The sequence below is a fragment of the Pygocentrus nattereri genome, chromosome 2 (genome assembly GCF_015220715.1).
Source record: "Pygocentrus nattereri isolate fPygNat1 chromosome 2, fPygNat1.pri, whole genome shotgun sequence".
NCBI lineage: Eukaryota > Metazoa > Chordata > Actinopteri > Characiformes > Serrasalmidae > Pygocentrus > Pygocentrus nattereri.
In genome coordinates, this window is record NC_051212.1 from 3,825,541 (window position 1) to 3,840,752 (window position 15,212).

Sequence of the window (15,212 nt, forward strand, 5' to 3'; positions counted from 1 at the left end):
TTGTTCTAGTGGAGCTGGGCAGAACTAGTCATCTGTGGTCTGAAAAACGTCAGAGTCTATTAGAGCAGTCCCAGGTAATAGAGAGCCATGGCTTCACAATCAATGTTAAAGCGACAGCTCAGTAGAACATTTTCCCTTCACCCCAAATGTAGATGGATGAAGAAATTCTTTATTTTTTTGAGCTAAAGGCAAAGCTAACAATGGAAGCTTCCACCCCACCAATGCATGTTTATGAGATAAAACAGACCCCCCAGGTTAGCAAACTTCTCCTCCATCATCTCATGCTCACCTCAGTCCATGTTGAGTTCTATCTGATCTCTAACAGACCTGATTATGTGGGTTCTAACACTATTCTGGTCCATGTTTGTAGGTAACAGTGTCAGAAACCACACAATCCAGTCTATTAGACATACTGAACACCTGAACACCTCCACACGGTTTGAGGAGAGCATGTGATGATCTAGGCCTGCGGTTAACACCATGCTAATTGGTGCTTCTATCCCCTGTAGGCTACTTTAGTGCAAAACTACACACAGCGGTTCTTCAAGGGTTCTTTAGTAAAGAAAATGATTGTACATAGAACCAAGAACACCCAAAGAACTCTTTGCATGCCTAAATGATTCTTTGCATGGTGAAATGATTCTTCAGACTGATGGAGAATGTGTTGCATATGGGTCTATTTAGCACCAAAAAGCTTGAAAATGTAACAATAGAAAAACCCTTTTTGGTGCTCTTTAGAATCCTTTTCAAAAAGTTTCTATATAGAACCATAGGCAACACATTCTTCATCAATCTGGAGAATGCTTTTACGATGCTAAGATGTCTGTAATCATGCAATGGGTTCTTTGAGTGTTCATGGTTCTATACAGAACCATTTTCTTTACCATAGAACCCTTGAAGAATCTCTATGTGTGTATGATGAGAACTTCAGTTGGTACCTTGTGATCCAACTTGGACTCGATACCGAAGGCTTGTGAAATTTCAGCCTGAGGAAATAAACAACAACAACAAAAAAAGCTAAAACTGATTGAATTTCAAGCATCAATCTTAATGCAGTAAATAAATTAAAGCGTTTAGTTTTGCTACAGTCATGAGCAGCCAATGTAATCATCAGGTTCAGTACAGCTTCAAATAATAAGCTTTCAATTACAGAGAAACCTTCAGTCCGACGGACAGAATGAAGCGCTACATGCAGTAAACGTGGTGTTTCAGCCCAATGACCACAACTGGCAGTTAGCGGTGCACTGATTTTTTGCTGATAATTTTCTAAAAGGTCCATGTTAACTACAGTTTCAGGCAAAATAGTGCACTTAAGCAGCTTTTTTTCTATGCATATTTCAAATTTCCTGTTAGTGTATTTTCTTATTTTGCTTTTTGTTTACTTCCTTTTCTTATTTTATATGCTTTGTAAATTAGTTATAATTTAATTATAATTATATTCTTAATGCTTGGTATTATTCATGACCAATCATGGAATCAATACAGTAAAAGTACACTGAAATTAATGTACACACAATAAACATTAAAAAAAAAACAAATGATTTTTCAAAATGCAGTTTCTTCATTTCTGTCCTTGAAACCTCATAGCAGGTGTAAAGTCACAGAAGTCTAAAGTCATTAAGGCCCATCTTTTAAGGTCATTATTAAATTTTTCATAATAACACTTCTTGTATTTAAAAATGGTCAGAGGAGATTAAAAATCTAGTTAGGCCTACGTAAAGTTATCCATTTACTCTTGGATAATGAATGATAATCTGGGTGGTCTGAGGGAGGACAACAGAGGCATACAGTCAACAGAGTTCCAAAAATATAAAGTGTGACTGGACTAATATCTGCGGTAACGCCTTCTTTTACAGTCCCTTAAGTTCTAGGTATTCACCAGCTAAGTGTGAGGTACAAACTACAAAGTACTGGCTAATTATTTTAGGTGACAAGGTGGTAAGTACCAGGGTAGTCTAGATTAATTACACTGAAATGTCTCACAGGTTCTAGGTATTTACCAGCTAAGTGTGAGGTACAAACTCCTAAGTATTAGGTAATTATTTTGGGTAAGAAGATTAATTGCCAGTAAGAAGATTAAGTACCAGGATAGTCTAGATTAATTATGATATGTGGTGATAGACAGATATGTACTATTTAAGACTCTACAGATCTGAGTGACCTGAGCTCCTACTCACATCCTGTTTATTCGTTTGAAGTTCCAGGTAAATACATTATATCTAGCACCCATGTGTCAAACACAAGGCCCACAGGCCTGATCTAGAACCTGTGAGACTAAATACTAAACCGTACTGTAAGAGAAAGCAGGGACTCTTTCTGTGGTTTTACTGGGTTCTCAGCGCAAAGTTCAGTAAACTGCCACTTGTAATGTGGGTGTAAACAGACTGTAAGAGAACGCAGGATTCGCCACAGTGGAAATACCTGTTAATTCCTGCACATTACAATGAACAATATTGTACGAGAATGTCTGAATTCCTACACCTTGCTGTTTCTTTGCCTAGTAAGGTGGAAATTTATACCTTACCCTTACTGGGTAATACCTAGAACGAGTGAGACATTTCAGTGGAACTAATCTAGACTATTCTGGTACTTACCATCTTCTAACCTAAAATAATTACCTTGTACTTTGAGTTTGTACCCCACACTTACCTGGTTAATATGCAGAACTTAGGGGACTGTAAAAGAATGGGATACCATCCCAGCTGGCCACCAATGTCAAAAGACGTTGACATCTGGTTGAATGTTGGTCGTGATGTTGGATGACCAAAATCCAACATTCAGACAACGTCTAATTTTGACGTAGAATAATGACGTTAGCTGACATTGATATTATGTTGGTATTAAGTTGTGATGTAACGTAACCAAAATCCAACGTCTCCAACATCGAGGGTTGACGTCAAGCCGACGTTGGGTTTTGGTGTCAGTCAGATTTTCATTTTTAGCCAAAATTCAACGTCTGCCCAACGTTGGAGACTTTCTGATGTCAAATTGACGTCCTGTGCCTGCAGGGGTATCTGCTTGCTAACCTGGTCGTGTAGGTAGCATGCATGCTCGCTAGTGCAATTGCTAATTTTGCAAAAACTTCAAAAGGACTAGCTGTCACACAAGCTAGCTAACATACGTGCTGTGTAAACTACATGCTAGCCAACCATTCCAGTTCGCTTGCCTCTTTCCTCTAAACACTGTGGTTACTGCCTGAAACGCTTTAGCTCTGTAGTCCAGACTCAAAGTTCTTCTACGATAAAGACTGGTTATTTGCAGCCGTGTTGAACCTGAGAGGTTTTAGTAGAGTTTACTTTGCTACAATGCATTGCCTGCAGCTAAGAACGAGACTAAATTAAAATTCCTTACTAAAGTATTCAGTATGTTCAGTACAAACATATCTCAGCTGATCTTTGACTTTTGGGGCAAGGAGGGAAATTATGACTTATCACTTTATTATCACTTTAACTCAAACACCCAACAGATTAAGCTCATGAGAAGCTCAACAATGTCTTATTCAATGGAGATGAGATGAACCTGAAAGCTGACCTGCTTGTTTTTCCTTCAAAATGCACCACATGTTCAAATATACATACAGTATATTACATATTAGCATTACAGCTAATCCGCAACAGAATTTCTCAGAAAACAAAAGAAAAAAAAGTCTGATTTTTATCCTCCAAATGCTGCTGGTAACGTCGGCCTGGTCTCCATAGTTCCTTTTCGGCCATTGAGGACCTGAGGGCTCGTTTAAAAGACAGCCATCGTCACATTTGACCTTTAGCCTTAAGCCTTTAGCCATTATTTTTAGCTGCAGGTCAGCAAACTCCAGCTCTGAAGGACATCCTGAGGAATGAAGGCTCTTCTTTCGCTCTTTATCTCAGTCTAAAGCTTACAATAAACACGCAGCATCCATTTTCTTTGCTGAAGCTTCCAGAGTCATGTGACTTCTGCAAACGGTCCCAGTCACATGACCACTGAAAGACCCTGACTTGACCCCAGCTAAAGCTCCCAGACTCAAATGACCTTAGCAGAAGCTTTCATGGTCACATGACCTCAGCTGAAGTTACCAAAGTCATAAAACCTTTACCGAAGCTCCTGGAGTGTGACCTCATCCAAAGTTCTGGAAGTCACATGGCCTCTACTGAAGCTCCCAGGGTCACATGACCGTCTCCCTCTCCTCCTCCACCAATGGTGTAGGTTTGTTGTCCTCCTGGACACTCTTTGACGGCTCCTCCTCCTGGATGTGGACCTCCTGGCCGGAGGAGGGGATTGACTGTTCTGAAACAGAGCCGTTCTTTACGTAGCCTGGCAGGTTCCGGTGGCCGTTGGTGACCGGCCCCAGCCGGGTGGTCAGGTGAAGAGCCAGCGGCCCGCGAGCCGTCACGTTGGTAACACTGGTGTGAGAAACCATTGGCCCATAACTGTACGTGTTACTGCCACTGCGGGCTTTTCTCTTAAAGTCCAGCGCTAGGGTCCTCCTGCTCCACGACTTCTTAATCTCTGCCTGGACCTGAAGAAAAGACAGCAAACATCTCCAGCTCAGACAAATATCTCTTTTACACCACACTATAAATAAGCCTACTACTAAAAATAATTTGGTAATTACTATCAATTATTTAGTATTGAATACAAATTATTCAGTATCTGCTGAATTGTTCAGTATTTGGTTCAATCTATACATTGTTTACTATGTATTATTCAGTAACTACTATAAATTATTCAGTATCTACTATGAATTATTCAGTATCTACTATGAATTATTCAGTATCTACTATGAATTGTTTAGAATTTACTGTGAATTATTCAGTATCTATTATGATTTATTCAGTATCTACTATAAATTATTTAGAATCTACTGTGAATTATTCAGTATTGACTATGATCTATTCAGTATCTACTATGAATTATTCAGTATTTACTATGAATTATTTAGAATCTACTGTGAATTATTCAGTATCTACTATGGATTATTCAGTATCTACTATGGATTATTCAGTATCTACTATGAATTATTTAGAATCTACTGTGAATTATTCAGCATCTACTATGAATGATTCAGTATCTACTATGAATTATTCAGTATCTACTATGAATTATTCAGCATTTAGTTTAAACCTTATCTACTTTGTATAGTTCACAACCTATTCTGAATCGTTTAGTTTGTCAGTATGTTCAGTATGTTATCTATTATGTTTCATTTGGTACCTTGTATACATTATTCAGTATCTGTGTTATTGAGTATCTACTAATGAATTATTAACTAAGTACTATAGATTATTCAGTAGCTACAAAGAAACTGGAGGATTTTTGGTGTGAGCCCCCTTCTGTTAGCCTTTACTAGTAATAACTGTTGACCTGTAAGGGTTGAACTGAAGAGTTTTTAATCCTGTAAATGAACAGGGTCTATATTACTCTTTCGTTCTTCACCTCACAGCTTTATTATAACTCAGTTTGCACTGTTTTCCATGTAGTTGCTGAATAATACGGCCGTAAAGATGTAAGGCTGGGATCCTGAGGAGTGAAAGGATGTGTGTGAAGTATCAGACAGCCTCTGTGATTAATGAGACCAGAGGATATAGTTACTATTCACTCATTCCCGTTTCCTTCAGGACATCCAGGCAGTGATGATCTTACCTCTCCATTGCAGAAGCAGTATATAATAGCAACAAAGAAGCCCTGAGGAAGATAAAAATGGAAACTTCAGTAAGCGGAGGTGGGAACATGAAAGAGATCCTTCATGATATATCTGAGCGTAACAGCCCCAGTTGATGGTCTTTGTGACAGAGGGAGGGAAGGAGTTTAAAGCAATACCTGGAAGGAGTTGAAGAGCATTTCGTAATGCATCTGTATCTGCCAGGGCACACCGGACACCTCTGTGTACGGCATGGCCATGAACACGATGTAGTGGACGCCAAACAGCGGCATCAGGACCAGTGTGGACTTCAACAGCTTCCTGTAAACCACAGTGAGACATGCACAGTTCATACATGCACCCTCGGCCTGTACACACTTAAAATGATGGTCCTTCAAGGGTTGTTTAGCGGTTCTTTGGTTCTATTTAAATGGATTAAACAGTTCTTTCCATGGAGAAAGGTTCTCCAGATCAATGGAGAGTGTGCTGTAGATGCTGTAGATACCAAAATGGGTTCTTCTATTATTACAAGCTCAACATCATAACAATAGAAGAACCCCTTTGGTGCCATACAGAATGTTTTGGAAATAGAACCATCTATTCCACATTCTCCATCAATCTGAAGAAACATTTGATGATGCAAGGAACCCTTTTACTTCTTCAAGTGTTCACGGTTCTATATAGAACAGTTTTCTTGAGTAGCAAACCCTTGACGACTTGAAGAACCAACATTTTAAGAGTGTATGAGATACAGTGCTTCACAGTAGTTTTGGTGGTTTGATCATATCTGAAAACATATTCCATCACATTTGTAACACAAAATGTGTTCAAACAGTGTCTGGTTTCCTGGCTTAAGCTTACACATTTAAAAAAGATGGTTCTTCAAAGTGTTCTTCAGTGAAGGAAATGGTTCCATATAAATTGATTAAATTAAATGGTTCTTTGCATGGAGAATGTGCTGTAGATGGTTCTATGTAAAACCGTTTCGAAATGGATTCTATGTTGCACTGAAATGGGCTCTTCTACTATTACAAGCTCGACATCATAACAACAGAAGAACCCCTTTGGTGCTATACAGAATGTTTCTGTACCACATTCTCCATCAATCTGAAGAACCATTTGATGATGCAATGAAAGAAGTGTTCATGGTTCTTTAGTTAAGAAATTGGGTCGATATAAATGGATTAGATGGTTCTTTGCATCATACTTTCTTCAGATTGATGGAGAATGTGCTGTAGAACAAATTTTGTTTATATATATATATATATATATATATATATATATATATATATATATATATACGGATTTCCAGATCATTTTGATTCATTTCTTTTGGTCCATTCATCATGAAATTTACACACAATGTAAAGATCAACAGGTACTTTCAAAATGTGCCAAAAACTTAAAAACGACAAAAACGGAGATAGGAGGTTTTGTTCCGACAGCAGCGACATGCCATTCTACACTTTAATGAGCCTCATTTAAAAGCATAACATTAAAACACAAGTAAATATAAATATCATCTTCCAAGGTCCTATTTTTGGCCTCGCTCCCACCTGTACTGCTGCCTGCTGTTGCATCGCCCCGCATTGCTTTCTCGGAGCTTCGTTGCCAGAACTCGAATGATGTTCAGGAACAGCAAGAAATTGACCTTCAAAAAACAGAAACGAACAAACACTCAGTAGTTTAATTATGCAGTTCTAACCAGTCTCACGTTCCGAGACAGGCTTTACACACTGACAGAGTCGGTCAAAAGTTTGGGTACGAAGACCTTTTCACAATTTTTGGTTTTTGGATGAAAACAAATATACGCAAAACATCAGCACCTATATTAGGACTCCATAACACAAAATAAAGCAATACTCAAACACTTTTGAACCGATTTGGAGATGATTGCACGATGACATGAAATTTTATGAAGTAAATGATGTTGCACTGATATTAACTAAACATTCGCTTCATTTATAACACTTATTACACTTCATCCCCAAGCACTGGATCTCCTAACCCACAGGCCTGGTTCAGAACACTGTATCTCAGTCCTGTGGAAGATACTGATGCCCTGTTTTGAACCTAAGTAACAATTTTCATCCATTTGTTTTCAGTTTGATACAAATACGTGCACAAATGTCTGCGTCTGAATAAAAGTAGAAGCCTCCTCTCTTCATAAATGCCCTTGCTTTTAAATGTAGTTGAGCATCAGAAGGAAATGTGCTGTCATTTATCAGTGTTACGATCAATTATTTTGATTTTGAAAAGTTTCTATAAAGGAGTCCTTATAGGCTCGATTACTCAGGAACAGTGATTCGTATTAGTGTTATAACTGTACGTCACTTTATTCTGAGGCACTTAGTATCAATACAATGTCATTTACTTCATAAAACATCTGGCTGTTCACCAGCTGTTGATGCATTTCTTCATGGTAATGTTATTCAGTGCTCCTGCATGTGCCCTGATGACCCTGTGAAGATGTGAAGGAGCCCTCAGATGAAGCTTTACTGGACATTTACACAATGAGACGAGTCTCTGACGCTCTGACAGAGTGCACTGGTGCGTAATGTCACTGAGAGACAGTATAACACTAAAACTGTATTTCCAACATAAATCTTTAAAAACCTGTGTTCACACTTCAGCATGTCTGAGTTATTTCAGAGCTGGGGCAATAAACTCACCACGATGGCTGTCAGAATGGGGATTTGAACAATCCATTTCAGGTTGCCTGCACTGAGGTCCCAACACCTGCACCCAAAACAAACACACACAAACAGAGAGATCTGTCAGAAAGAAGGGTCATACATATAGAACATCCCATATATACAATATATATTTTATACATATATATATATACACTATATTGCTGAAAGTGTTCACTTGTCTGCCTTCACACAAATATGAACTTGAGTGACGTCCCATTTTTAATCCATAGGGTTTAATATGATGTCGGCCCACCCTTTGCAGCTATAACAGCTTCAGCTCTTCTGGGAAGGCTTTCCACAAGGGTTAGGAGTGTTCATGGGAATTTCTGACTGTTCTTCCAGAAGCGCATTTGTGAGGTCAGACACTGATGTTGGACGAGAAGGCCTGGTTCACAGTCTCCACTCTAATTCATCCCAAAGGTGTTCTATGGGGTTGAGGTCAGGACTCTGTGCAGGCCAGTCAAGTTCTTCCACACCAAACTTGCTCATCCGTGTCTTTATGGACCTGCTTTGTGCCCTGGTGTGCAGTCATGTTGGAACAGGAAGGGACCGTCCCCAAACTGTTCCCACAAAGTTGGGAGCATGAAATTGTCCAAAATCTCTTGGTGCTGAAGCTTTAAGAGTTCCTTTCACTGGAACTAAGGGGCCGAGCCCAACTCCTGAAAAACAACCCCACACCATGATCCCCCCTCCACCAAACTTTACACTCGGCACAATGCAGTCAGACAAGTACCGTTCTCCTGGCAACCGCCAAACCCAGACTCATCCATTGTGTTCCCAGATGGGAACACGTCTCCACTGCTCTAGAGTCCAGTGGCGGCGCTTTACACCACTGCGTTCCACGCTTTGCAATGCGCTTGGTGACGCAAGGCTTGGATGCAGCTGCTCGGCCATGGAAACCCATTCCATGAAGCTCTCTACGCTGTTCTTGAGCTGATCTGAAGGCCACATGATTTTTGGAGGTCTGTAGTGATTGACTCTGCAAAACGTCTTTCACTAATGTCTGTAGAAGCAGTCTGCAGGACTAGGGGCTCGGCTTTATACACCTGTGCTCATGGAAGTGATTGGAACACCTGAATTCAATGATTTGGATGGGTGAGTGAAAACTTTGTGTATATATTTAAGCAATAGAACACAAGAGGGAGTGTGTTATTGTGAAATATGATCTACGGCGCCCGAATCACAGCCATGATGTTATTGGCGATAACACACTTGTTGAGCGTTCTACTGCTTTAATACAACAGTTAAAAGAATACAGTAAGAAGCAAGTGTGCTCACTGCCCCTAGTGTGTATGTGGTGTTTCACTTCACGGACGGGTCAAATGTGGAGGTGACCTTTCCTCATGGTGGGACTAATAAGGGTCAGTTAATCTTAATATGTACTTATATATGTAAGTATCTATATGTAGTAACAATTTTCTAAGCCTGCGTCTAACTCTAAGCATAATCTTAAGTGCAGTAACCAAAATAAAGTGGTTTTGGTATTACAGTAAAAAAGAAAAATCGAGCTTTTTATTTCTTTTTTTTATCATTTCATCTCACGCTGAGAATCGACCACTCTCTCTGTTTGAGAAGCACATTAGGGCTGCAGGGTCTGATTGATGCTGCTGCCATTTTGAGTTGATGAGGTCATTTTGGAGTGACGTTTGTTCAGCGGTGTGTGTTAGGATTAGGGATGTGTGTGTGTGTGTGTGTGTGTGTGTGTGTGTGTGTGTGTGGTTTCCACGGTAACTGGAGCACTCACTCAGTGTCGGCCAGAGTGGCTCGGACGCTGGCCCACACGGTCACAAACATGGCTGGAACACCTGGAACACAGCATGACATCCCTGGCATTAAGAAAAGCTCCCATCCCTGAAACACCAACTTCACAGGGAAAACAGTTTAACTTCAGTACACAAAAATATTATTTTACAGGAGTTTATTCCATCACTGTGATGAATTTTAATTGAGTAATAGGACATCAGTTTGCCCTCTGGCCACTTTAATGGAAACTCCTACTTTGTGCTTCCACTAACTGGACACTTTATTAGAAACACCTTGTGCTTCCACTAACTGGCCACTTTATTAGAAACACCTACCTTGTGCTTCCACTAACTGGCCACTTTATTAGAAACACCTACCTTGTGCTTCCACTAACTGGCCACTTTATTAGAAACACCTACCTTGTGCTTCCACTAACTGGCCACTTTATTAGAAACAGCTACCTTCTACTTCCACTAACTGGCCACTTTATTAGAAACACCTACCTTGTGCTTCCACTAACTGGCCACTTTATTAGAAACACCTACCTTGTGCTTCCACTCACTGGCCACTTTATTAGAAACACCTACCTTGTGCTTCCACTAACTGGCCACTTTATTAGAAACACCTACCTTCTACTTCCACTAACTGGCTACTTTACAAGGTGGAGGGGTTTCTGATAAAGTGGCCAGGGAGTTTATTTAAAACCTCAGCTGTCATCCGGTTGCTCTGAAGCGAACTGGCTCCACTGCATCCACATTGTATGCGCTGTGCACACACATTTCGCACAGTGTGTACAATGCAGGCGCTGTGGGGGGCCAAATATCCGGCGCTGCTCATCTTCCAGCTCATGTAGCAGCCAAATAGATTAACCTCACTGACAACACAGCCTTTGAAACTACACACCAGGCTTTAATCACTGCTGCTGGTAATTATGGTCTCACAAAATTAAGGCGTAAGTTACAAAAAGCACTTTGACAAGGATACCTGGATCCCTGAGTGACCCTACAGCCCTACAGTGATCACAGTAATTGCGGTAATTTGCTTTCTTAGAGCTGTTCTTTTTCATCTATTAAGACTGAATGCATTATATTCCACATATTAATGTGCAGCTTTTTTGTTCTGGTGAAGACGCAGCAGATCTTCAGAGGCTCCTATGCTGCCATCCGTCATGACGAAACGACAAGATCAGAGCATTAATTTGCTTTGAAGTCAGAAGAGACTGTTCCAAAATGCCCCCGTGACTTCTAATGCTGTTTCAAAACACATGAAAGAGAGGAACTTGCAGCTCCACACAGCTTTTGTTGATTTAAGGAATGATATTAGTATGCTTTCAGGTGCCCACTACTTATTAGCTTTGTAGCTCCAGAGCAAAAATTAAGGAAGCAGACATAACCTTTTATTCTCCAGGGTATATTTTGGTTTGTCCATCTGAATTTATGTGACTAAATCATAAAGCAAATTATTCAGTAACAAAAATGAAATGAATGTAAATTTTTGTTTATTTATTTTGTAAAAGCCCCTCAAATGAGCAGAACGTGTGTTTTATGATCTCCACACATCACTACATGCTCACAATTCACTGCTTTCCAGAGCAGATCACTGAAGAGTCTGTTTATAGTTTAGAGCCCAGATTTGGGGAAAAACGGGTCGACTTTCAGTAGAAAAACAAAGTTCAGCTTCTTTTATTATAAGGGTTTAAAATGACGTCACCGTCTATTAGACTGGAGAGAAGAGCTACAGCCTCACACGACGCCCAGCTTCTGAATGGAGCTTATGGAGTATGAACGTTATGAGGAACATGACTAAGTGCGTTTTGGGCCCACCGGTGGTCTCAAGGAGTTGAAGAGGCTAAAGAACGTGTATTGGCTGACTGAGTAAACTACATTTGCAGCATTTCGTCCCCCTGGAATTTTGAGGTTCTATCTGACGCTTTTGTCAAAATTGAGTTATTCATATTTTCATTCTATGAAAACTTCTTAACAGTACGTGAGGTGTTTTTTTAAGTTGAACGCATTTTTGAGCTCTTTTTATCTAGAGAACAAAGAGCTTCTGTCTCCAAAGTCAAACTCTAACTCAGTTCTATACGGTTCTATCTGTGATTATTACAGTAGCTGTTTCTGTGAAACCTAAAGGAGACTTCAACTAATAGTTCGTACCTAAAACTGACCTCTGCACTAGATAGCATATTTAGCCCTGACCGTTACACTTAATCTGCAATGCTTTTTTGCGAATAAGAAAAAGATTTGTGTTAAAATGAAATAAATGTCATAGTAAATAAATGATTAGTACAAAGAAATGTCATAAAAAGCCATAGAAAGCATTAAATTTCACGTTCTTATAATGTAGAACACTAATTTTACGTTTTAAAACAAACAACAAACTGTGTTTCTTTGAAATTGTTGCTTATTTTCATCTTCTGTTGGATAGAGCCATAGAATTCCAAGCAGAAAGTGAGTTCCTAGGGTTAGAAGGTGCGATCTGCATTTGACCTGTTCCAAAAACGCATTTACAAATCTGGCAGGATTTTGATGTAGTACATTTCCAGTAAACTCAGGGTGTCGTGTTCGTGTATTAAAGAGACGTGTTCCACACATCAGTTTTGCTACTTGGAACGCAAAATCTTCAATGCTCGACGTGTCAAATCTGTTCAGAACACAGGCAGAACTTTAGAATTCCAAGGTATGACTTTGACGATGGCTATGATGATATGGCGTTTAATGTTTTCATCCAGAGTGACATACAGTGATTGTTTTACAAAGACAGGTGAAGGTAGTGTTAGGAGTTTTGGTCCAGAGACTCTTAATGTTGTACTTAAGATCAGGGGTCTTTAATTAGAATTCAATAAGGTCCAATTTCCTCAAGGTCCAGAACATCATAACGTCTAACCTGCATCATGACTCAGTGCCATATACTGTTTACTGAAGTAACCTAGTAACATCTTATACAGTCGACAACTGAATATCAGATCAAATAAAGTTCAGTTCAGTCAGATTTCAACAACATTTATAATCAGTTTTCTCTTTTTAGGTCACGTCATGTGGAATAACTTCTCTCTGACTCACTTTCTTCTCTGACTGCTGTTTCTCTCCTTGTCCCTCCCCTGAGTGGGGGCGTCACTCATTCGAGTCTCAGAGCTCATCGTAATGCACAGATCTGATTGGCTGAGTAGCGTCACGTGATATTTACAACGCAAGCGATTGGTCTGTGAGTATCCTGGGCCCCTAAAGCTACCATAAAGGCTAGAAAAGCTACAGCAATTAAAATAAGACCACCCCGTCTATATTAAATAGTTCTCCATAGTTTATTGGTTATAGTTCCAGGACCACATAGGGCAGCGTCTGGGTCCAGACCCACCTATAAGTGACCTCTGGTCTAGAATGTTTGAGAGTTGTTGCCCAGGCAGGGACTCAAACCCTGCAGGATGGAGGACAAAGGTGTCACCCACTACACAATACCAACCACTAAGCTATGCCTTCATAGGCTGTGCAATTTGCTCCAGAGAACATCCACGTCTGCTTACCCCATCCAATCAGAGTGAAGCCCCAGAGGTACTTCCTGTCGGAGAAGAAGGTCATGAAGATGAGGCTGTGCAGATACAGGCCCTCCACCAAGATCCAGTAGTAGTTTGTGGCAAGAAAGTACAAGAAGAGTGTGACCACAATCTTACAGCCCACCTGTAGAAGAACAAAAGACAGAAGAATTAGACTAAAACTGACCAGACCCTCCAACCCTCCAACCCTCCAGCACCCACCCCCACCCCCTCAAACAGAGGGGGTTGCCGTGGATTGAATTTGGCAACCATACTGCACCATGAGGCTGTTGGGTCACTTTGTCGTGGTATTTCTTTGGTAGTTTTTAGGAGCTGAGCTGCTGCGTTAGTGACCATAGAGTGGGTCTGTTTTGCAACCACAACAAACTGTTTAGAACAAAGACAGTTCTAATCAGGCAGGAGTCCTTACAAAAATCAACAGGTGAATGTTATGATTGGCTCCTCCCAGTCTTCCATGTGCTTGTGTTTATGCTTTGGTCTTGTCCATGTGCTTCCTTGTTTTGATTCTTCCCTGTCCTGCCCCCTTGTTTCCAGACTCTGCCCTTGATGGTTTTTCACCTGTGTCTTGTTAACCCTTGTTGTTCCTGTATTTAAGCCCTGTGTTTTCCCCGTTAGTTGGCTGGTCTTTGCATTGTATTGTATGGTGTTGTTTCTTCCGGTCTCTGCTGTGTTTCTAGTCTGTGTTCCTTTATGTAATGTCTGTCCCTCGATCTCTCCTTATTGGCTCTTTGACCCTGGACTGTTGAGACCCTGATTATGGATATGACCCTAATAAATCTTGCTTCTCTCAGTGTATGCGTCCGCCTCATCATCGCTCCCCCATGTTACAGTGAACGTAAAACGTAGACTTTCAAACACTAAAGCTGAAGAGCTTTTCATTATTGAACAGTACATATTAAGCTGACAACTACTGAAGTAAGAAAGAGAAAATGTAATAATTTAAACAACTAAAATGCATTATGAGCAAACAAACAGGCTTGTGTGACCCAGTCTGCATTGGATATGGAAATGATGCAACCTGGGGAGTTTTACCATTCATTCATTCACTCATTTATATTTGGAGTGGGTTTAAGAGCTATCAAATAAAATGTTGAAGAGAAAAACAGATTATTTTCGTATTTGGGAGAAAGATAATAATTCTGCTCACGACTGATTTGCTGTCAAACCTCCTGTGTAGCTCTTATCCTGCTATGAGCTTTCATCAGGCAATCAATCTTCTAAAGTGTGACAGATTCAGTCAAGCACCCCTTTAACAACAAGAGCATTCATTTCAATTCATTCACACGTTTAGAGTTCACTTGAATGTTATATTTTCTGTTTTCACAACACACTTTTCAGCACCATCAACCCTTCATCCAGCATCACAGGAACCCAGTCTTTCTTCACGTTCATTTGAACAATTAACCCACCACCTCGGCTCAGCATCATTACAACAGCACAATGAAAAGGTTGCATTTCACACTTGTCTGAACAAAACTGGCCTTACTTTGTTCAAATTTGGATTCTGTCCTTAAAAAAGATCCTCATATTCTGCATGACAGTCAGAGACCTTCAATTATTTTAATGTGAAGTCATAACAGCCATTAAGGACAAGTTATTTATTAAT

The 15,212-nt window shown here is 40.1% G+C and overlaps 1 protein-coding gene across 2 annotated transcripts in view; it reads right to left on the bottom strand.

Moving 5' to 3' along the window:
• Positions 1 to 888: 888 nt before the first annotated feature.
• Positions 889 to 15,212, bottom strand: part of pth1r (parathyroid hormone 1 receptor) — a 138,396-nt gene continuing 124,072 nt past the window's right edge. Inside the window, exons 7-14 of one of the 2 annotated variants that reach the window (XR_001859120.2) lie at positions 13,577 to 13,730; positions 10,058 to 10,118; positions 8,290 to 8,356; positions 7,174 to 7,268; positions 5,797 to 5,938; positions 5,620 to 5,661; positions 4,073 to 4,495; positions 889 to 986 (exon numbers count right to left, since the gene is read on the bottom strand). Coding sequence is in view for 1 of the 2 variants with exons in the window: in XM_017723825.2 (XP_017579314.1) it covers positions 4,142 to 4,495; positions 5,620 to 5,661; positions 5,797 to 5,938; positions 7,174 to 7,268; positions 8,290 to 8,356; positions 10,058 to 10,118; positions 13,577 to 13,730 (915 nt within the window). In the remaining variant the exon portion in view is untranslated. Of the gene's footprint in view, positions 987 to 2,626; positions 4,496 to 5,619; positions 5,662 to 5,796; positions 5,939 to 7,173; positions 7,269 to 8,289; positions 8,357 to 10,057; positions 10,119 to 13,576; positions 13,731 to 15,212 lie in introns of those variants that run through there. The other variant, XM_017723825.2, reaches the window with a different exon arrangement.